General features: G+C 51.2%; 1 protein-coding gene across 5 annotated transcripts in view; it reads left to right on the top strand.

Annotated features, from left to right (window-relative positions):
* Rab11fip4 (RAB11 family interacting protein 4) overlaps positions 1 to 23,985 on the top strand; it is a 115,165-nt gene that overhangs the window by 73,681 nt on the left and 17,499 nt on the right. For 4 of the 5 annotated variants that reach the window (XM_057774572.1, XM_057774573.1, XM_057774574.1 and 1 more), the window contains one exon: positions 19,896 to 20,125. The exons of the other annotated variant lie outside the window; for it this stretch is intronic. In XM_057774572.1, the coding sequence (XP_057630555.1) occupies positions 19,896 to 20,125 (230 nt within the window). The remainder of the gene's footprint in view (positions 1 to 19,895; positions 20,126 to 23,985) is intronic. 5 annotated transcript variants of the gene reach the window in all.

Consider the following 23,985-nt stretch of genomic DNA (forward strand, 5'->3'; position numbering starts at 1 on the left):
ACCTGAGTGATAAGACTGGCCTTCTGGGCAGAGATGGTTTACTAGCCAGGCCAGATAAGCAAATTGGAAGGGCTGACCTTTGCCCCAAGGGAGATCTTACTGGACAGACTGCCTGGAGCCTGTCCTTGGAAAGGACTTTTAGCCAGGGAAGGAGGAAAGACTGAAGTTCAAGGGACCAGAGTAGTTTGCACTGTCTTTGTGTGTGGGGGAAGCTCTACAGGGCAGTTGCACGTGGTTGGCGAGGGTTCCCGTCTGACCTAGGCCTAAGGAAGGCTGGCACCTTCTGGCCTTTTGCTGTCCTGGGAGGCTCTTTCTCTCTACTCCTTTGTCATCCCCATGATCATGATGGTGAGGAGTGCCTTGTTTGAGGGGCGGCAGTCCCTCTTGGTAGCCTCCTGTGCCTATGGTTTCTTCATAGTGAATCTTGCCTTGCGGGGTTTGGGAATTTTCCGTCAGTGTATTTATTTTAGGTGAGGGTCAAGAGGAGCTGGAGTGGGAGAGATTCCCCGTGAGACTCAGGTGGACAGGCGTCTTTGGGGTAGAGTTGGAATAGCCCAGGCAAAGTCCCACTCCACGCTCTAGTCTATGCTGTCTCCTGGCACACGGCTTGTGTTTCAAACACGAAGATTTCTTGTCTGGCCCACTACCTGGCATTAGTGGGGTCTACTGCCCTGGCCTCACACAGTACCCTGAGGGTGGTGTTGTTTTCCCTGGGTTAGCTCTGCTAACTCTTGACTCAGTAAATAGGTCTTTATGGTGTCAAATCACTGGCCATGAAATGAGGAAGACTGCTCAGGTGTCACTGCTGGATGACTGAGGGCCCTGCCCTGACCAGCTGGGTGTGTTCTGTCATGCCCACCTAGTATTGCACTGGACATTGTAATCTTTCCTGGATGGCACTGCAGTCTCCTCTGTCAGGTGGCATTTCAGGGCAGAGCGCTTTTCCCACGTTGCCCGCCACAGGGCGAGTGGTGCTTCATTCATTCATTCATTCATTCATTCCATAGAAACTTAGGTATCCGGTTTGTGCCTGCTCCTGTGCTCCGTGTTGCGGTTCTGTCAGTGAATGAGATGGATGTGAGCTACATTATGGGAGTGAGGCAAACCACCCGGACACCAGGCAGCTGGAGAGCAAGCAGGGAGGGAGAACGGAGGGGAGCTGGATTTAAACAGTGGCCAGGGAAGTCATTGCTGAGAAGGGACATCTTGACAGAAGAAAAAGAGGGAACAGCAACTGTAAAGGCCCCGAAGTGTGCGTCACGTCTAACACGGTGTACCCAGCCGGGCTGCAGGGTTTAGCTGGAGAAGACCGAGTAGGCAGGGGAATAAATAAGCTCTGAGGTGCCGAGGGATGCCTGCTGCTTCCAAGCAGCAGGGGAACAGGGTGGAGCAATAGTGGCTCAAGTCACCTTTCCAGGCTCTGCTGTCTTATACTCGTTGGTGTTGAGGGACAAATGGAATCTCTCAGGGAAGAGATGCCTGTGTGATTCTGCTCTGAGCTTCCTGCCCCAGCCTGGGTCTGGTCTGATAAGCCTGTCCACGTGTCTGTGGATGGGTGCAAATCTCGTGGTTTCCACCACCCAACTGAAAGCAGTAAAGCCTTGCTGGTGACATGCTGGCAGCTGTGTCTTGGAGTCCATCCTTGTTCATACTGTTGCTCCTAACAGGTGGGGGAAGTCCTGTTATAAGACCCACTAAGTAGTCCACACGCTGGCTGTCTTCTTCGGCTCTGTTGCCATCGCTCTTCAGATCCCCTTGGCCCCAGATGCCCTAGACATCCCTCTACCTGTCTACTACGTGTTGGCCCAGAGACATAGTTGTGTGTGCGCGACCTCCAGCCTCAGCCTTGCCCAGCAGGTGGGGTCAGGTGATGGCAGCATGTCTAACCCTGCATTTGACTTCCCTCAGCAAAGAGGAGTTCTCCCTTTTTGGTCAGAGATTTAATTGGTTCAACCAGCATTGTCTCCTCAGACAAGTGAGTTCTTTCCCAACTGGGTTGACATTATCCAAATAAAAACAGAGATCTGACAGTGTGGTGCTTTGAAAGAAAGTGGCTCCCAAGGGAGTGGTGATGTTAGGAGGCGTGGCCTTGCTGGAGGAAGCGCCTCACTCTGGGGCAGACTGTGAGGTCTGTTTTCTCAAGCTTCATTCAGCATGATGGCCAGTCTACTTCCTGTTGCCTCTGAGTCAAGATGTAGCCCCAGTACCTGCATGCTGCCATGCTCCCCGCCAATTTTTTTTTTTTTTTTTTTTTTTGATTTTCGAGACAGGGTTTCTCTGTAGCTTTTGGTTCCTGTCCTGGAACTAGCTCTTGTAGACCAGGCTGGCCTCGAACTCACAGAGATCCGCCTGCCTCTGCCTCCCGAGTGCTGGGATGGGATTAAAGGCATGTGCCACCACCGCCCGGCTCCCCACCATTTTTATAACGGACCAAGTCTCTGAAACTGTAAGCAAATCATCCCCACTAAATATTTTCTTTATAAGAGTTGCTGTGGTCATGGTGTCTCCTCAGCAATATAAACTCTAGCTAAGACAGATAGTTACTGTGGTTTTGTCTGTGGGAGCCTTATTTTTAAAAACTTTTAAAGCCAGGCTGTGGTGGTGCATGCCTTTATCCCAGCACTCAGGAGGCAAAGGCAGGTAAATCTCTGTAAATTTGGGGCCAGCCTGGTTTACAGAGCTAGCTAGTTCCAGAACAGTCAGGACTACACAGGGAAACCCTATCTTGAAATAAAAATTTTTTTTTAAGAATCTTTTGTTTTTTAAAGGTTTATTATTATTTTTGGTTATGTGTAGGTGTGTATGTCTATGTGAGGGTACATGCATGTGAGTATGGGTGCCCTCAGAGGCATCCAATGCCCCTGGAGTTGGATTACAGACAGTATGGGCCACCTGACGTGTGTGCTGAGAACCCGACTCAGGTCCTCTGAACCACTTAGCCATCTCCAGCTCTTCAATTTTTTTTTAAAGTAAGTGTGTGTGCACATGAATGTACATCTGAGTGCAGGTGAGTGTGTGTGCACATGCATGTACACCTGAATGCAGGTGAGTGTGTGTGCACATGCATGTACACCTGAGTGCAGGTGAGTGTATGTGTACATGCATGTACACCTGAGTGCAGGTGAGTGTGTGTGCACATGCATGTACACCTGAATGCAGGTGAGTGTGTGCACATGCATGTACACCTGAGTGCAGGTGAGTGTGTGTGCACATGCATGTACACCTGAGTGCAGGTGAGTGTGTGTGCACATGCATGTACACCTGAATGCAGGTGAGTGTGTGCACACATGCATGTACACCTGAGTGCAGGTGAGTGTGTGTGCACATGCATGTACACCTGAGTGCAGGTGAGTGTGTGTGCACATGCATGTACACCTGAATGCAGGTGAGTGTGTGTGCACATGCATGTACGCCTGAGTGCAGGTGAGAGTATGCATACATGCATGTACACCTGAGTGCAGGTGCTGGCAGAGGCCAGAGGAATTGGACCTCCCTGTTCTTAGACAGGCAGCTGTGAGCACCTAACATGGGTGCTAAGAATATAAAGCCAGGTCCTCTAGAAGAGCAGAAAATGCTCTTAAACTCTGAGATGTCTCTCTAGCATCCCCTCTTTTTTAAAAATAAAGACCAGGGGGAAAACAAACAAAACTAAACCTAGGACACCACTATGCATCCTGGAAGGCTTGGCAATTGTTTTGTAGACTAAGCTGGTCTAGAACTTGCAGAGATCCCCCTGCCTCTGCCTTCCCAGCACTGGGATAACAGAACTGTGTTACCATGCCTGCCTGAGCCTTTATCTTTTAAGGGACTAAAAGAGGAAGCCCTAAACAGAACCAGGGTGTGGAAGAAGGCAGGGTGTTCTCTGGTCATCTTGCCCTCTGCCCCCATGTCCTACAAGCCTGGTGTCATAAAATGAGATCCCAAACTTTGTAGCCCAGCTGGCTGGAGTGGAAAGGGATGAGAGCCAAAGGGATGTGTCTGTGTGTGTGTCTGCTCTTGGTTCCCACTTGAGTCCCTGTGTTCAGATGGGAAAGCATAGAAGTTTTTCCTTTGTTTCCGCTCCCCGGTTTCCCCGAGAGATGTGTCTGTGTCAACCTCCAGCCTGTCCTGGTTTCACACACACACACACACACACACACACACACACACACACACACTCCCAGGGTCTGTGTTCTCGGGTAGAAAAACAGGTTTGGGAGCCTGAAAACATCGAGGACCTGGGCTTCTTCATCTGTGGCAGGAGGACACCTGCCTCCCAGGCATGCCTGCTGACCTGACCGAATGTAAAACCTGAAGGGCACTCGCAGCACTGCTGGTGCCAGTAGTTGCTGGCATTTCAGACCCTGCACACTTCCCGGCTTTTTCTTGGAATTTTTAGTCCCCAACAGAGCGGCTAGCAGGTATCGTCTTGATGAAACAGGAAGTCTAGGGTGGGGTGGGTGGTACTGCACCTCCTGAGGGTCTGTGCCTGAGAAGCACAGTGCTTTCATTTTTAAACCAGCTTGGTCTCTGCACATCAACCTTGGGGGTCCAAGTGACTGGCGCCTGCGTGGCAATCTGTGAACAAGATGCAGAACACATTCTGAGGTGAGAGCCTTACCCCCAGGGGCTCGGTGTAGGTCTGCACTTGGCCCTTGCTCTCGGAGCCTGCCCACTCTGCATAGCTCTGCACAGGCTGTAGTACTGTACAAGGCAGAGCGGCCTCTGGTCCTCTGCCTGACCACCCCTCACTCCAGCCGTGACCTGCCTGTGCCCGCACCTGGGCCCTGGGTAAAGGCTCACTTGGAGCAGGGCTGCTGTCTGCCCAGCAGCCCACAGTCTGCCTTATTAAAGCTCCACAGTTTCAGATAACTGCAGAGGCCGCGGGAGGTCTGGAGAAGGGCCAGGCTAAAAGGTGCAGGCTGTTCAGCCACTGGCCACATTAGGTGACTGTCCTTGGTAGTCTTCCAGGGAGCCAGGCGTACCTGCTTGTCCAGCCTGGCCACTTTGAGCTCTGCAGCTCTGCTAAAGTGAGGCCAGACAGCCTGACTTGGCTGGTACAGTAGGTGGTGGTCAGAACAGCTTCTGCCTGGCAATGCGAGGTAACAACCTTGAGGTGACAGCCTTGTATGCTGCAGAGTCCTGGCCTGCGAGGCGGGCTTGGCCAGCACATCCTTGTGTAGTTATCTGTGCATCTGTCCCAATTATTAGCAAAGGCTCACAGCAGCAGTGGTAGGGGGCACCAAGAATGTATATACATGTATGTGCACACGCTCAGTAGTGCTCATGTGTACAAGTGTGTGTTCAGGGGGAAGCTCCACCTCAGTCCCCCCTCCTCCCATCTGTCTCTCTCCAAACCCTGCGCCCTTCTCAGAAAACCTGCTCTTTGGTGGCTCCTTCCCCAGAAATGCTCAAGACCACACCTCGGGGTATTTAAACTGCGCTCTAGAGCTCTGCCGTGCAGTTTTTTGGTTTCTTTTCCTCCATCTCCTCTCTGGGGGATGGAGAATCACCCATGAGCAGTTTACCAATAAACCTGAACTTTTAATGTTTAATCCTGTTTGATTTGGATTACTGCGTTGGTGGAGAGGCTTAATATCGGAGTCATATGAATGTGTGTATGAATTGACCACCATTGGCACCCACAGTATGAGGATCCCCATCCCCACTTACGCCAGATTTGGAGACAGCTTTCTCCTTCCGCATGTTGACATCTCAGATTGGGGTGTGTTACACACGTGGTGGTGTGTGTTGGAACTGCTTAGCTGACAGCACCTTTTCGTTCTTGGTGCACTTAAAATATCAGTGCATCTAAAACAGAGGTGTCTTAGAATTAATGAAGCCCAGAAACTAGGTAACCTCTGGAGAGATTACATAATCTGCCCAGTTTCTGCAAAGCAGGAGCAGTAGAGCCACTGTAGGGGCAGCAGAATTGATTGAGGCACGGTGTTATGTGGTTCAAACGGGCATGCTTGCACACTGGACTCGTGACTGAGATCCCAGTGGGCTCCGCAGCTGTGTGGTCCTGGGAGAGCAGAACAGCCTCTCTGAGCCTCAGGTTCCTCCTACACAGGACCATGGGCCCCCATTTGTTACCAAGGGGGATTGTCACTGGTCAGCGTCTTTCTTCTGCTGGGTATCATCTCAGTTTACACAGTCCTTCCCCTAGACAAAAAGGAGAGAAGGGGGAGCGCTTACCTCCCCAACGTGGCAGCAGGACACTTGATGTGACGAGAGCCTCTTAGTAGTTAAAATTGGTGGTGGTTTGCCTCTCTTGTCTCTGTACACACATGTTCCTGGTGCCTGCAGAGGCCAGAAGAGGGCGTTGGATCCCCCAGGACTGGAGTTACGGGTGATTTTTAGCCACCTTGTGGGTATCTGGAATGGAACCCAGGTTCTCTGGAAGATCACCAAGTTCTCTTAACTGCTGAGCCATCTTTCTAGCCTCCTTGACTAGTTTATAATCCTTGGGTAAACCCTTCCCTTCCCTCCTTTTCTCCCTGTGCCTGAGTTTTTGTTTTTACGTGTGCTTTCTTTTAGCGCTTTCTTGTAGATCTGTCTCCACCCCTCTTTCCACATGGAGTCTCTTTGGAGTGTCCTCGGATAGGGAAAGACAGGAGGATTGCCCTTGGGTCTGTGCTGTGTTTTCTGTACCTTCTGCCCAAGTCCCAGTGCCACCAACACTGCTGATTCCTGTTTGGGCAGCCCGCATGTCTCAGTTTTGGATCCTCCAGTGCTCAGAGTTGTCCACTGCGGTGTTGGGCAGTCACCAAGAGTTTGGGGACTTTTCTGAGCCCTCCTCACTGTGCTAAAATCAGACCTGATTGTAACTGGAGGTTTCTTGTCTGACGCCAGTTCCCAAATAACCATTCAGAGGCTTAATATTAGTTACAAACTGTTAATAATAAGCTCAGGCTTATTATTAACCAACTCTTACAACTTAAATTAACCCATTTCTGTTTTTCTGTATTTTACCAAGAGGCTCGTGGCTTCACATCTTGCTTCCCCAGCGGCTGCTGGCATCTCCCTGACTCCGCCTTCTTTCTCCCTGTACTCTGCCTGGCTATTAGCCAAACTAGCTTCTTTATTAACCAGTGGTAATAAAGCATATTCAGAGCACACAGGGAGACATCCCACATCATCTGATATTCAGGCCTCAGCCCTTATGTGTGTCCCTTGTCCATCTGAGTTTTCCCCCTTTGTGTAGATGACACATGTGGTAGGCACTTAGCAGATGGCCCTTCTCGCTTGGTTGTGATGACCTTGTGCTTCTCTAAGTGACAGGGATCACAGAAGGGGTTGGCGGACGGTTCTGTTGCGTTAAATGCTCTGAGATGGATGGAGGAGCTCTGGTCAGGGAGTGGTGGCACAGTCACCTCTGTGCACCAGGGTACCATCATTTAGTGGGGGCTTCAGAGCTGGCAGGATGGAGGTGAAGAGTAGGCTGAGCCCTGAACCTTTAGGGACTCTGGGAGATAATATGTGGATAGCTGGACCTGGGACACTCATTGAGGTAGAAACAGGGTTTGGAAGCGGTGGACCATGCTTGAGGTCCTGGGAGTCAGGTCTTTGGAACATCCAGAATATGGCGCGTTGCCAGGGCCTCGGTAGGAGCAGGCTTTCAGAGTAAGTAGTGGCTTCAAACCTTGTTTCCTTTGATCCCCTCTCAGTCTCTTTCCTGCCTTCTCTTAAGGTTCCAGTAGCCATTAGCCAAGTTCTCTACCTTCTACGCAGTCAGGGATTCACCGCTCCCTCTTTCATACATACACCTGGTACTGCGGTACCAGGTACTGGGTGGGCCGGGTAACAGGAGCTTGGGGCGCATCTGAGGAAGAGCTTGACTGCTCATCTGAGGAGCCAGGTGGGCAGGCTCGGCTCTTTGAAGGCTTCCCGTGTGTCCCCTGTGGTTCTTCATCCTTTTGAGCCCCAGGCTATGGCTGTACTCAGATCTAGTGTCCTCTTACCTGCCCCGTACTTGGCAGAGTTTAGGAGGCCACTAGCAGAGGCCACAGGACAGGAAGGACCTCAGATGAAGCGGGCAGGAGGAGGGCTTGGAGCCCTGGGCTGATGAGAGGGGAGGGGTCTGGCTACAAGGCCTAGGTGGGGCCTGTGGTGAGGGCCATGAAGCCGCTGGCTCTCCAGCCGGCCCTCTCATCAGTCTGCTCCTTTGTCTGCTCCAGGCAGAGCCTCCCCAGCTGCTATGGGTGAACACTCATTGGGCCATTCATGGCCTGAGGGTTTCTGTGGCAGAGGGAGGAGGCTATGTGTCACTCTACCCAGGGACACTCCCCAACAGTGGCCTCTCCAGGAGTTCCACATCACCTCTCTTGAGACTACCCACGCAGAGGGCAGCAAGCTGGTCACGGCTTCCCAGACCTTCACCTGAAATCTGTGCCTCTCCTGTCACAGTGATAAAATGAGGAGCGCTGGGCCATGTGAATAACTCAGCCCTCACTTCAAACAGCCACGTTTTTTAAAAGCTATAATTTGTAGCCCAAAATAGCTGCCTGTTCCAGGAGGAGCCAGGAGAGCCCTTGTGCGGGCTTCAGTGTAGTCTGTGCGTTTTGCTTTGACGAGAACACGTGAGTTGCCCTGGCCCACAGTTTTTCTCAGGAGAGCCTGAGGCACAGTGATTGGTAGGAACAGAATCTTCCTGGGGCGCTTGGAGAATTTTCTTTGAGAACTCGGGGTTAGGTGTAGTGGTGAGCCTTTCATCCCAGCACTTACGAGGTAGAGGCAGGCAGGTTTTTGTGTGTTCCAGGCTAGCCAAGTGTACATACACAACAAGATCTTGTCTCAAACACAAACAAGGGAGATAATTTAGATGGGATATCTGAAGTTAGGGAGTACAGATTTAGGTGCTTGTGGCCCTGACTTGGTAGATAGATGTAGACGGAAAGAGGGAAAATGGCCATTGATCGAGGGAAGCCTGAACTGCACTTGGAATACGGTTCTCTGTAGAGAGGCCTCTTTACAGACTTTGCGGGGAAAGCAAGAGTTTTCTATGTTGCATGGAGCAGGGTGGCCATGGGTGGTTTTACTTTCTCCAGTTTGGCTCCACAAGTCCCCTCTATCTGTGTGGGTGAGGGAACCCCAGGTTAACAGGAAATGCCTCCCTGGACCCTCTGCTTCTCAGTGGCTGGCATGCCTGGAATTCTTGGGGCTAGCTGCCGCTTTGGTTTCCAGATGTGGAAGCAATTTAAATTCTGTTTTCATAAACCCTGGGAGTTTGTCTCCGAAGTCCTCGTGCTCCTTTGAAAAAAATCAAGGTCATTGACTTAACTAGTAGGGAAGGGGTAGACCAGATATCCTCTTTGAATTCTTCTTATTAAAGACTCGTTTGATTGAGGTGCTTGGGTATGAGACCCTGGGTTTTGGGACAGTCACCCCTCATCCAGGGCAGAGTTGGAGGTGGCTTCACCTCCTCTCCTGTGACTTTGTCTTAGAGATAAGTCTGCTGCATCCATAGTCATGGTCACTGACCCTGGACATCCGTGGGAGCAGGGAAGGAAGGCCCTCAGGAGGCTGGCATCACAGCTAAGCAGAGTGCCCACGTGTCCCCAGAGTGGTAGAGACCCACCCTCCCTCCGTGGCCACAACAAAGGGAAGAAATCTGCTCTGGATTTTAAGTAGCCAGAAATAATGGCTAGTGTGGAGAAACTGGAAATATCTTCCTCAATTACCGGCCCCTTCTGGCCACAGAGGTGACCGCCCCAGGATCAGAGGCTGTACATCCAGGGCCTGTGGCCTGAGGCTGCCTGCCAGCTCGGCATTTGTTCCCAGTCCCTGTTCACAGCTGTTTTATAACCCACCAGCAGGGTTGTGGACAACATCACCTCTGCTGTTGCACTGTCTGACAGCACTGGCAGGGTTCGTTGTTGTTGTTTTTTGTTTGTTTTTCTTGAGACAGGACTGTTCTGGAACTCACTCTGTAGACCAGGCTGGCCTCAAACTCAGATCACTGGCCTCTGCCTCCCGAGTGTTGGGATTAAAGATGTGCACCACTATACCCAGCCTTGACACCATCAGTTTTTAATATCTATGATTTCCGCGCGCGCGCGCGTGTGTGTGTGTGTGTGTGTGTGTGCATCTGTTTGTAGGTGTAGTCGTGGAGAGCTGGGTGGAAACACCCACTGATTGAGAATTCCGGTAGGCAATTCCTGAAGCAAAGAGGAAGACTATTGGTTCCTGGGGCCGTCATATCAAAGTATTTCAGGCCTAGTGGTTTAGATACTTGAAGTAGATTTCCTCAGGCTTCTGGAAGCTGTGTTTAAGACCAAGGTGCCAACAGGGATTGACTCTTCTAAAGCTTATCCTTGTTAGTATGGTCCTCCGCCTCACCCCAAATCCTCATTTCATTTCTTGACAGTCTTCTCTCCTGCTTGTTTTGAGTTGTTTTTTGTTTGTTTTGTTTTGTTTGAAGTGGGGTCTCATGTAGCCCAGGCTGGCATCAGACTTGCCATGTGGCTCTCAGAGATTGCATTGAATTCCCAGCACCCCTGCCTCTGCCTCCAGAGTGCTGGGACTAGAGGTGTGCGCCACCACGACCAACTGTTTATATAATTTTTAAATGGTGCAAAATTTGTCAGAACTCTTATATTTTTCCATAGTCAGTTGAGCACACTGAGGGCAAGCTCTCTTCCTGTTCCCTGTCTGTTTTGTTGGTGTAGAGACTGAATGGCGCATGCGGAGCCGCACAGGGTGCACCTCTGAGCTGCATCCCCAGCCCTCCTTAAAGTTTGCTTCTAACACACCCTAAAAGAGGAATGCCTGACATGATGGTGGTGCCGATACCACTGTCTCCCTTGGGAAGCTGTTGAAGGTAGGCCTGGCCACATTTTCAGCCAATCGGCTCTCTCTTAGCCGGCAGTGTCTTGCCCTAGGATCAGCTCCACAAGGGCTTACCATGTATTCCTCCCTATCTCTTCAGCTCACCCAACATGTTGTTAGAAATGCTTTCATTAACCTCTTTCATCTTGGAAATGGAAACCTTTCCAGACCTCCTAATGGAGACAGATCCCATCTGAGTTTCATGTCGCCCCTGTGTGACTTGATGTAACACTGCGTGGGGTTGACTCTAGGACCTTCCCCTTTAATCTGCTTCCTAGGCAGGGCTTCACTCTAGCCCAGACTGGCTGGAACTGTCTCTGTAGCCCAGGCTGGTCTCAGTCTCACAATGCTCCCTTTCCTTAGTCTCCTGAGTGCGGGGTCACAGGTATGAGCCGTGGCCACTTCTTTTTGTGGCCCACAGGGCCAGTTGTGTCCTAGAAGGTAGTATGTTTGTTTTTGGTCCATTTTTCCTCAGTGGCATGTAATTTGTGGTATGTTCCTCCCCATTTAGTAAATATTAGATGCTAGCCATTTTATTAACTGTTTTGCTGAGACTCTCTTGCTGTGGGCCAGTGCCCATCTTTTTCCCTTGATGATGCTATTTGACGGCTATGTTAAAGGAGCGCTAGCCTGCTCCTGCACAAAGACCCGAGGGGGTTTCTGTGCTTTCCTGTGGCCTACAGTGAGGAGTGGGCGGGGGGGGGGGGGAGCTCTGGTACTGTGCAAGTGTCCCGTTTCCCATCAGCCTCTGCTCTGTTGGCTTTGTTCTGCTGCAGTTGTTGGGAAGTGCGCTGTGTGAACCCAGTTGATGTTCTCTCCCCTCTAGCCGCCCATTGCTTGTTCCATCCACGCCGAGGGAGGTAAACTAAAATCGCCAGCTCTAGGTTCTGTGGAGTTTTGCTGTATGTATTTTGAAACTGCTAAGAGATGCATAAATATGTGTGGGGGGGTTACATCTTGGTAAATGGATCCTACACCATGTTTAAGTGCCTCCTACCTCTTGAAGTGCTTCTGAGATTAGCATGGCCCTGTCTGCTTCCTTGCTTGGTATGGTAGTGAGGGCCATGGCTCAGTCATGGGGCTTCCACTTTACCTACACGAGGCCTCCTGGGTTCTACTGCTTTTAAGCTCCACTTGGTCAGTAGCCGCTCCCCCCTACACACACCGTCAGAGACACAGGACTGTGGGCAGTCAGAGGTTTGGCATTGATTGGTTTCCAGCTCAGGCACTGGCTTAGCCAGAGCTGCACCGCTTGGGTCTCCCTCAGACCCTCCTTGGTGCCGCCCCTTACTCCAGCCCTTATGTAATGACTTGGCTCTTTAGATCCCTTAGCACCGCTCCTGCCTCTGTTCCTTTGGGGAATTTGCCCATCTCTGGGCTCTGCTTTGGGCTGTTTGCTGTCTCTCAGTTTTCCCGGGAGCTGCAGCATGTCTCCCTCCTCTAATCCTCTGCCGCTTCCTGCCAGCAGGTGAGAGTTGAGTGATGTGGAACCGGGGAGGAAGACAGTTGACGTGGGACTGAAAGAGTCTGTGGACTTCCACATTTGTGGCTGTGGCTTGGTCAGTGGCTGGCTAGTTCTGAGTGTCTGTACTCTATTTAAATAGCACTGGAGGCCCGAGAAACCCCCAGCATGAATTCTCTTCTGCCGCTGCCCAGCACCAGACGGAAGTCTCCCAGAGAGCCTGCCCCAGCACCCTATTCTCCCCTTCCATACATGTGACCAATGAGGAGATGCCCATTGTTGCCGACTTCCCCCTCCTGGGACTGCAGGTCCCAGTGAGGTTGGCAGCAACATTGGAGTTGCTGCGCTGAGATCAACTCCTGGGTGCTCCTGCTGAGGGGTGTCTTGAGCTAAGGTGAGACCCTCTCTTGGGGTTCAGGAGCAGACATACACGGAACCCAGGGCCCAAACCCTAACTTGACTGCCATTCCATCTGGGAAGGAACCACGGTATAGTGTGTTCTGTCGTCTGACCTACATCTGACCTGAGCGGGGAGCTCAGGGTTACAGAGCTTTGATCTCTCAGGATAAGGCCACTCTCAGAGCAACGGAGATGGAGATGACTTCGTGACCAACTCCCTTGTGAGTTCCCTGGGCCTTGGAGGCGGTCAAGGTTCTGCTCTTCTGCGTGGATGCCAACCCCAACTCCTCAGCCCCACCTTTGGCCTTTGATTGGCCTTTGAAGAACCAAGATTCTCATCACCACTGGTGACATCTGGTCGCTGTGTATAGCGGGGCCTGACTTCCAGCAGGGTTGACAGCCACAGTGGAAGCTACAGTCAGGGTTGCCTCCCAGCCACCATGGTCACCATTTTTATGTACGGAGAGCAGCCAAGCCGTAGTGGGCTGTGAGGGTATCTCTAGGCAGTCTCATCTCACCTTCTTTGAATTCGGGGTGTTGGTACCACAAGCTCCCCTTCAGAGGAGATTCCTGCTGCCCAAAGGAAAAACCTGTTAATGACCCTGGCCTGTCCCGTGTCTCCAGGCTATTAGCTGGCTAGGTACACTAGATTCCATTACTGGCCTGGCCCAGCAGCCATTGCACTTCTCCCCAGTGTGAGGCTTGGCCTGTGCCTACCCACAGCCTCTTCTCTGCAGTGGGAGGTCCACGTGTACCCATGAGTGCCTGGTTTCAAGGGAAGCTGAAATGTGCCCGCCCAGGCTATTTTTACCCAGCTCTGTCCCCACAGAGCTTCGCGTTGGCTCCAAGTCACCGCCCGCTGAGTGGAGCCTGTTGCCAGGGCTGGGGGTGGATGAGCCCGCGCCTCAGGGCCTCCTGGACACCCTTCCCTAGGCAGCATCTCATCTTAACACTTATTACAGGGTGTGACTACTGTGCCAACAGACCTGCCAAGGCAGTGGGCTGGAGAGGGCCCGGGTGCAGGGGCAAGTAACCTAGCCTCCCAGAGCTGCCCTCCCTCCCAAAGCTGCCCTCCCTCCCAGAGCTGTCCTCCCTCCCAGAGCTGCCCTCCCTCCCAGAGCTGTCCTCCCTGGGGCTGGATAGAATTCAGGATGCTCAGATGTACCCCTTTGTATCATCCTTTAACATCCTACTGACAGTAATAGCTCACATTCATCAACCCCTTCCCATACATTCTAAGACTGATGGCTTAGAACAGTTACCCACCCAATTCATATTGTGGTTAGCTCAGCTGCGTAGATAGGGGTGTCCAGCGATATAGCACTGGGCAGCTCAGTAAGCTAAAGGCCACAGTGCTCATACGTGGTGAAGCGTGACTTGAACCCACTCTAGATCATGCCCTCAACACCCACCATCTCTGTGTCATGCTTTCAGCGTCCTTCAGAGATGAGGTGCTGTCCCAGATTAGATTTTCCGTGGCCGTCCTGTCACACAGGTACTCACCACGGATGCTTGAGACGAGGCTCAGGAATGAAACACCTCATCCGGTAGTCACCCCACCAGGCAGTGAGCACACCAGAGTCATCGGCACGAGGCCTTAGATGCCCTTCTGTTGATTGCATAGGCCTGTGATGCCGTGCGGCTTGATTCAAGAAGTGCTGAATCCTCACCTGCCATGGGCCCCTGCACTGCCGGCTGCTGGGGTTCAGATGCTGACCTCCCTGTGGTCACGGCTTCAGTCTCTGCTCTTTTGGGGAACGGAAATAGGTAGTCACTCTGTACAGTCAGTGTTCTCTGTACATTGCCTGCCAGGAAACTTAGGGTGTGTGACCTTGAGACTGTTCACTCCACCCCTTTATCCCCCACCTCCTCCGTGAGGTTGCTGAGAGTGAAGACCAAAGGAAACTGTTTAGTTTGGGTCCTGTATACCTCCTGGCCGCACGGCAGGGACAGTGGACCTTTGTAAGCCTCTCTGAGGGCCCCCCACGTGTACTGATACTTGGTCTTTTCAACAGCCCTTGAATTCAGCCCTTTCCAGCTCCCTACAGAGGAAGGGGTGGCTGTGGGGCCTACTGATGGGTGAACACAGCTCTTGAGACTGGAGAGGGCTCCACGGGCAGGCTGTGTGCCTGCTGGCAACACCTTCCAGCTGGGACCAGTTCCGTCCAGCCCCAGATGAGGACAAAGTGGAAAAGTGGAGGTGGAGACACTTGGGGTGGTGAGGTGGGGGGGGGGTGCAGCCGGCTGGGTTCTGTTTCCCTGGGCTTGGGTTTAGTACTGTCTCCAGCATTCCCTGCCCTTAGATTAGCCCCTGGGCCCAAACAAGTATATCTCTCAGGATCTTGCTAGCTGACCAGCCAAGGACCCATGGCGGGTGGGACAATCTAGGCTCTGAATATAGAGCCTTCCACAGCTGCTGACTGCCATATAGTCTCTCGGGCAGAAATGACAGTCCCTGTTCCTAGGGGAAATCCCAGGGACACATAGAGATGATCTACTAGGACTGATTTGCCAGGCTCCAGAGCTGTGCTCTCCACTGGTCCCGCCACACGGGTTCCCCAGGGCTTGCTTACCCAGCGGCATACTGCATCTGCTTTCTCTTCCATCCGCCTCTGACTCCGAGGCTGGGAAAGAAGGGTTCCCTGAGATTGTTTGGACACAAACAAGCCATGGTGTTGTCCCTATGGCCTAGAAGGACACAAACTCTGTGCTTAAAGTCACCTCTTTGTCCTCAGGGACAGAGCCCTGGGAAACGATAGGGCCACAGACAGAGCCACATTGCCTGCTGAGGACCCTGCCCTCCTGAAGCTTCTTAAAGACCAGACAACCTTTCCGTACAGACTCTGAGGAGGCTGCATAAGCCCCAGGCTTGGGGACCTGAACTGGCTGCTGGGGCAGTATGATGACTGGATGCTCTTGTGTAGTATTTGTCTGTCAATCTGTCTGTCTCTCTCCCCCTACATATTGGTGATCAGGACAAGAAAGGAGAGTTCTGGAAACTAGAGTCTCAGAACCGTAAACTCTGGGATGCCTATGTCCTGCCCTGCCAGCCCTCTGGGCAGGTCCTGGGCACCATAGGGGATGCAGGGTGAGGATGTCTGCTTTCTGGGTCTCCAGCCAGTGTGGTGATCAGGTGGGAAGATGACAGCGTTGTCTTCTGTCTCACCAGAGAGAGTACTTTCAGGAGAGACTCTGGCCACCTGGGGGCTGCTAAAACCAGCCTTGATTAGTTCAGGACCGAGACCCACATCTTGCATCAGCCTGAGTAGAATTTCCATAGCATCCCCCAGGCAATTTGTCCTCAGCTCCTACATAGTCCCCAAAGCTCTCCAATACAAGCAAGGCCGCCTCTGCCTGAGTCGCACGGAACAGGTTTCTCTTTGGGGCCCTGGCCTGAGTAAGCATAGCTGGAGGGTGGTGCAGAGCCTCTGAAATCCCATGTCCCCCAGTCCCCCAGGAACCTGTGAGGGTGGTCTTGCCAGGGAGAGTGTCCCTTCCCTGTGCAACTTAATAATCCTAAAGGAGTATTACTGACTCAGGTGGGTTCCTGTGTCTTGTTCTCCCTGCCTGAGAGAAGGGACACAGGTTGGGGGTCAGAGGCCTCTTCTCTGCCTCCCAGAACTGCTTCCCTTCCTTCAGGTGTTCGAGGTGGGAGCTTCTGGCCCAGCACTTTCTCACCCTTCCCAGGGGCCTGGTCTGCCTGGCGAGGAGGGTCTGCTTAGGGACAGACCTGGACCAGCCCCATCCTGTTTGGTCTCTTTCCTTACTGCTTTCTATTACTTTAATTTGGGGGGAAGCTGCAAGAATTGGATTTGAAGCTGTAATTAAAGTTTCTACTTGCCTTAGGCAAGCAATTGTGGGCTGAATGAAAAGAGGGTGTTAATAAAGGGAGACGTTAATTTTAAAGGAAATGTTGTTGAGTGGGTGTGTGGGCATACACCTGTGGACACAGAGCTAGGCGGCTGATGGAACTCCAGACTTGGCACTGCCAAGCCTTGGCTTCAGATCTGAGCAGGGCCCTTTGTAAGCTGGGCCGCTTCAGCAGCCACCTGCCTCCTTGAACCTCGTCTTTCTCTGGCATTAGATGAGACAGGAACGGGCATGCGTGTCCTATATCCCTCATGCCACCCTTGCAGGGCTGCTATGAGACAGAGCGCTTGGTGAGAGGTGATGGGCAGGCAGATGTGTGCTCCCCTCAAAAGTCTGCCCAGAAGGAGGGTGGTCTGGTCTTGGGGCATGAGGGATGTTTGGGGCATTTCTTCTGTCCTGTGACGAGATAGTCCCGTTGAGACCACTTTTCCCGCCCTGTCAGGAGCTAGTGTGGCTTGCTGGAGTGTTGGTCACAATGCTGCCCTGGGACGGGATGCTGGGTGAGCACCAGTGTGCCTTGGGCTCAGTGAGACAGGACACCTAGGTTCCCAGGTGAAGCCTGTCAGCTAGAAAGGGTGTGGAAGGGGTGGCCTGGGACTGAGGTGAAGGTCAGGTGCGACCTGTGGCTGGACAAGTGGCATTCCTGGCAATTGTCACGTGCTCACCTCGACTGCCTACCTGTCAGGTGGACTTTACAGGTCCTCGTAGCGGGCAATAGCATAGAGTACCCATGCTGCCCCCTTGGGGTATGGCCGCCTCCTCTTACCCCATGGCTGTCCTTGTGCTAAGCAGCCTCTCCCGTGGGGGGCGGCTGTGTGCACGTGGAAACGCGGAATGTCGCCTTAGGAGGGGCCCCAGGCATCGTCGGTAGCATCTAGTTCCTAGAGAGTGACTCACCCTCCTGTCACACCCAGATCTGAAAGCCAGTGGAGTGTGAAGGCAGCAGTGATAAAGGAAACTGTGTGGCTGCCAGAAGCAGCCCGGGCCCTCTGCCCACTCTACCAGACAGAGATCTCTGGCAGGCTACTCTTTGAACTCCCATGTCTCCATCAGTAAAACGGGACTAGACAGCCGCCCCGGAGAGCTGTCCCAAGCAAAAGTAGGACAGCACAAATCCGCCCGGGCTCTGGCGTACTACGGATGCTCTAGTGCATTGGTCTCCACTGTTTGGGGGTGGGCTTGTGCGTGCTGAGAGAGGGCTTTGATGAGTTAGGAGCCATGTGCGATGGATCAGTAATGCGTGGGTGGGAAAGACCTGCGAACATCCCTTGATCTTTACCAACGGGATTGCCCGGCACTGATTTCATCTGTGTTCAGCTGAGTTTTGGCACAGGTAGGAACCAAGTTTGTTAATCACCTTCTCTTCGTAGCCCCCAGGTCTTCTCGAGATAGGCTCAGCCTGTCTCCAAGTGGCTTCCTGTAGTGTCTTGTTTTCTTGTGGGCATTTTTCAAGACTTTCAAGGCTCTGCCTCTGCCCCCCTGGTAGCCCTGGTGTACGAGGGAAACGTTTTTAGTAGAGTTCTCCGTCAGCCCTAGACATAGAGCGTATGGCAGGACAGGTAGAAACAGAGCCCCAGGGAGTGCCCACCTACTCAGAAGCCAGGAGATGGTTTCCTGAGGCTGCCCCTCAAGTTTAGGTAAGGAAGCTCAGCCTGAACTCTTCTCTAAGGTGATGTCAGTAAGGGGTGCAGACAAATCTTGCTGTATATTAGCAGCCTGTAAAGTGTATTCTAGGCATTGGCCCGACCATCTCAGACCCAGAAGTGGGAGCTTGTGGCTGGTGTGTGACAGACTGCTCTGTCTACTCACTCTAGATAGGGGGCCCGTGACAGATGCCAGCAAAGTCCATCTAGTGAACCAACGAGTTTTATTGGGGTTACTTACAGGAGTATCACCAAAATCCCCCCACAAAATCTGGGAACCTGGAGCGCACTGCACAGCCTACAGGCAGCTCAGTAGGGTGGACAGTGTCCTTTCCGGGGCCTTGGTCGGCCTAAGCCTCTTCCAGGCAGCTCCATTGTCTCTGTTTCTTTCAGGCTGCTTGACTGGTCTCTACTTGTTGGAGCTTGGTTTGTCTGCCAGCTGTTTTGGGAGGCAGGGGCCTAAAGAATCTGGTCAGTTTCAGGGAGTTCCTGAAACTGTTTTGAGTTGTTTACTTTCTGATTTAAAAAGGTTACTTGGGAGATGGAGTGTATATCTGCTATACAACTGCTGGCAACATGGCTTCTGGCAAAAAATAAGTAACAGAAATTGTTACCATTTTCTTTCTTGTGAAACATGATATCACCATAAAGTCCTGTCCGGCCTAGGACTCAGTATGTAGGTTATGCCAACTTCAAACTTACAGCAATCCTTCTGCCTTTTCTTCCAAGTGCTGGGAGTGCCCACTGTGTGCCACAGGCAAACAGGGAATAGTGGACGCAGAGGTCCCGTAAGGGTCCATTGCCATTCGTTTGCTTGCTTTTTGAGACAGGACCTCACTGTAAATGTTGCAGTTCTGAGGGGAGAGGTATCCTGGCAGTCGGGAACCAAGGACCACCACAAAGTCACACTGCACAGCAAACCTCACACAAGAGATTTATTGGGAAGACACAAGAGGGTGTCTCTGGTCTCTGCTCAGCAAGAACTAAGTGGGAGGCAGGCTTATATAGTTTTTTTGGGGGACAGTTTTCCAGGGTGGAGATTTCAGGGTGGGGATTGATGGGATTTCAAGTCCTGAGCTTGCAGGGAGCTCAAGGGTTGGTGGGATTTCAAGCTCAGGGATTGGTGGGTCTCCAAACCCAGAAGTGAGTTCAGATTTTTTATTCTACACTCACTGTATAGCTTTGGCTGGCCTAGAACTCACTGTGTGGACCAGGCTGACCTCAAACTCACAGAGAACAGATCTTTCTTCTTCCTTCCGCGTGCTGGGCTTGAAGGCCTACATGAAATCCCATGGCCATCTTGGTTTACAGAAGAGGTGCTGAGGTTCTCCGGCTGTGCAGGGTCTTGGAGGGGGCACCTAGATTTCTCTGCACTGTCTTGCCTCAGGTTCCTCCTGAGAGGTCAGGGTTGTCCCTGACAGCTGACTAGGGTGGGACTACCCACAGTGTGGATCACCACGAAGCCTTCACGAAGGCACGTGGCTTCCTGTGCAGGCTGTGATGGGGGCTCTGCCTGGGAGACAAGCCCCTTACTGTACTCTCAGGAGTCAGCTGCCAGGAGAGACCCTCACGGCTAACCAGACATCCTTATATCTAGCCGCTCCAGTTCTTGGCCCTCCTGCCTCCCGGTCCCTGCAGATATCCTTATGGACCAATGAGTATTGGGTCCCAGGGAGCCAACCTCTCTCATTCTGTCCTTCTGTGTTTGCCAGGCCAGTGACATCTCTAGCTCTACGTTTGCTGATGGCGAGCTCCTCCCCAGGGAACCCGGCTTCTTCCAGGAAGACGAGGAGGAAGCAATGGCACTGGCCCTACCTGAGGGACCCCAGGAGTTAGAAATGGACACCCCCATGGAGAGCAGCCAGGGCCTGGAGGGTTCTGGCAGGAGCCCTGGCGATGAGAAGGAGCCTGAGCTGGGAGGTCTGTTCCTGCCAGAGGACAAGTGAGTGAGCAGAACGGCATGTGACCCCAGGGCCAGAAGTGTGGTTCTTGGAAGGCTCTCCAGCAAGTACATGGCACACCTTGTCAAGGTGGCACCAAAGTTGTTACTGCCCCAGGTTTCTGGATAGTAGGGATGATTCTAGAATTGCAGGCCACTGTACAAACGTTAGCTTTCTTTGGCGGGGCCAGGGAGTTGGAGACAAGGTCTCAGCATGTATCCCTGATGGCCTTAGAACTTGCCGTGTAGACCAAGCTGGCCTTGAACACACAGAGATCTGCCTGCCTCTGTCTTCTGGAATTAAAGGTGAGCATCACCACGTGTGGCTCTCAGAACTCTACTTCTAATGGTTGCTCAGTGATGTGGGGTGTATGAACTCGTTTAGTTTCAAAAAGCAGGTTAGGGCCAGGGGTGTAGCTTAGTGGTAGAGAAGAGCACCTAACTTATCATATGATTCCAGCACTGTTTTAAAAAGATGTCATAGGATATGCCTGAGAAAATGATCTTAGAAACTGAGCAGTGGTGATTTCTGGGAGGTGGGTGGTTTATCATTTAAGTTACTGTCCATAGTCTGTATTTCAACACTGATGATATGCTTTCATCAGAAGTGTTTTAAAACAGTAGTAAGGTCTGAGTGGACTGGTCTATATCTGTAACTCTCTGGTAGAGCAATTGTCTTGCATTGCCAAAGCCTTCAGTCCAAGCCCCAGCACTGGGAAGAGGAGATGGTGGACACTTGCCTAGCTTCTTGGCAGAGAGCAGTGCCGATGTTCAATTTGGTGTCAGCAGAAAGGAATCTCTTTGAGGAGGTGGGAGGGAGGAAGGGGAGAAGGGGAGCAAGCAAGGAGCTCTAGCAGTGGCTTTGAGCCACATGAAATTGCCAACTTTTGATTTGGTTTGGTTTGGTTTTTCAAGACAGGATTTCTCTGTGTAGTCCTGGCTGTCCTGTAACTCACTCTGAGACCAGGTTGGTCTCAAACTCAAGAGGTCCTCCTTCCTGCCTGTGCCTCCTGACTGTTGGGATTAAAGGTGTGCACCACCACTGCTGGACAAATTGCCAACTTTTAATCGTCTCAAACCTCATTTAAAAAGGTTAGCTTCCATAACTGAAGCACCTGTGCTTTTGTCAATCCCAAGCTCCTTGTTCTTGCATGGTTTTCAGAGTCAGGATACTATTAAGGGCCCTTTGGAGAGGACTGTCTATGCAGAGGGTCCTGAAGAGGGTGACACAGGAACAGAGGTTCAGGAATCGCCACAGGTCTGGTAGCCATCACTTGCCAGTGGATGGTCCTTTTGTTTCCTGTGACTAATCACCAGGGCTGGGGACCAAGAGTTTATGGGGCTTTTGTTGTTGTTGTTGTTGTTGTTTTGTTTTTAATTTTTAAAGAGTTAGCTAGTTATTTTTAAATTTATTTCATTTTATTTTTTTGGTTTTTTCAAGACAGGGTTTCTCCGTGTAGCCCTGAAACTCACTTTGTAGAACAGGCTGGCCTTGAGTTCAAGGATCTGGCTGCCTCTGTCTCTCAAGTGCTGGGATTAAAGGTGTGTACCACCACCATACCCAATCTATTTTTAGATTTATTTTTGTATATATGTTTGCCTCCATGTATATATGTGCACCAACCACATGTGTGCCTGTTGCCCACAGATGGCAAAAGAGAGCATGAGTTACAGTTGGTTGTGAACTGCCAAACCCGAGTTCCCTGCAAGATCAACAAGTGCCCTTAACCACTGAGCCATCTCTAGCCTGAGTTGTGTGTGTTTAAGAGTATTTTATTAGACTGGGCAGTGGTGGCACATGCCTTTAATCCCAGTACTTGGGAGGCAGAGGTAGGTAGATCTCTGTGAGTTCAAGGTCAGCCTGGTCTACAAGAGTTTCAGGACGCGGGGCGGTGGTGGCGCACGCCTTTAATCCCAGCACTCGGGAGGCAGAGGCAGGCGGATCTCTGTGAGTTCGAGGCCAGCCTGGTCTACAAGAGCTAGTTCCAGGACAGGCTCCAAAACCACAGAGAAACCCTGTCTCGAAAAACCAAAAAAAAAAAAAAAAAAAAAAAAGAGTTTCAGGACAAGTTCCAGGACAGGCTCCAAAGCTACAGAGAAATCCTGCCTTGAAAAATCAAAAAAAAAAAAAAAAAGATTTTATTTTATTTTTTCTGTGTGTGTATGTTGGATAAATAGAGGCCCAAAGAGGGCGTCTGTGAGTCTATAGGGGGGCATTTTCGAATGCTGGGGCCTGAAATTAGCTCCTCTTAAGAGCAATATGTTCTCTTACCTGTTGCCATCTCCCTAGCCCTGCTGAAGTTTTACCAACATTTATTGGGGAAAGAGAGCATTGTGTGCCATTCAGCCTGAGATACAGAGGACCCCAAGGGGAGACAAATTGTAAATAAATAAAATGCAGGTTGGAACTAAGGACTTAATCCTTAATACCCTGTCTTTAGTGCTGTGATCCTTAAACAGAAGCCGGGGTTCCTTGGAGCCAAACTTTGGGAACTAACACTGATCCTGAGCTTGGGAAGTCATGATCTGTGGGTGAGGAGAGTGTTTACTGTGACTGGAAGACGAACTCAGGCAGGCTCTGGGCTGAGCCTCTCTTTGCTCTCAGCTTGTAGATAGCCCCAGCCAACCAAGCTTCCCGAAATCATATGGGTTACCCATGAGAGGTCCCAGAGCAGTGGTTCCCAATCTGTGGTTGCTACCCCTGGGTTGTCAAATGACCCTTTGACAGGGGTCACATATCAGGTGCCTTACATATCAGATATTTACATTATAATTCATAACAGTAACAAAATTACAGTTATGAAGTAATAATGAAAATAATTTTACGGTTGGGGTCACCAAAACATGAGGAACTGTATTAAAGGGCCACAGATTAGGAAGGCTGAGGACCATTGCCCTCGAGTCTGGCGTCTTTGACAGATATTCTTTAGAAGTAGGAATCTTTGGGCTAGAAATGCCCCTTATAAATGGGGGGCTGATTCTCATCTGGTAGCTCATTGTTGCTTGTTGTGATAAAGATAATGTGGGCCAGAGAGCTGACTCAGTGGGTGAAGGTGCTTGCCGGATGACCCGAGTACAGAACTAGTATACAAAGCCGTGAGCATCTGTAACCCCGATGCGCATCTGTAACGGCAGTGAGCAACTGTAACCGCGGTGGGCATCTGTAACCGCAGTGCTCCTTCAGAAAGTCAGGAGCATCGAGCAAGCCAGCTGGCCTGGAAGAGGCAGCAGAATCAACGAAGCAGAGACTCTGCTTTCCCCTGAGTCCGCACATGGGCTGTTGCGCAGCCAGCACCCTTACCCAAGCCCGTTTACCATGTTGCTGCTTGTATTTTCTACTTTTCTTTTTTTTTTAAAAGATTTATTTATTTATTTATTATGTATACAGCATTCCTTCCATGTATGCCTGCACACCAGAAGGGCGCACCAGACCTCATTATAGATGGCTGTGTGCCACCATGTCGTTGCTGGGAATTGAACTGAGGACCTCTGGAAGAGCAGTCAGTGCTCTTGACCATTGAGCTATCTCTCCAGCCCTACTTTTCTTTCTTTCTTTCTTTCTTTCTTTCTTTCTTTCTTTCTTTTTCTTTTTTTTTTTTTTTTTTAAGACAAGGGGTTACTGTGTAGCCCTGGCTTGCCTGGAATGCTCTATGTAGACCAGGCTGGTCTTAAATTTTTAAAGATCTACTTCCTCTGTCTCCTGAGTGCTAAAATTAAAGGCTTGCACCATCATTGCCAGCATAGTAAAACCCTGTCTCAAAATAAATAATTTTATTAATTACTAAGTTTCAAAGCTTGTATCTAACTTATCATTGATACTTATTTCTCTACCTTCTTGCCAATATTTGCATAAGCCTTTCAAC

Source organism: Chionomys nivalis, chromosome 7 (genome assembly GCF_950005125.1).
Source record: "Chionomys nivalis chromosome 7, mChiNiv1.1, whole genome shotgun sequence".
In the NCBI taxonomy this organism is placed as follows: domain Eukaryota; kingdom Metazoa; phylum Chordata; class Mammalia; order Rodentia; family Cricetidae; genus Chionomys; species Chionomys nivalis.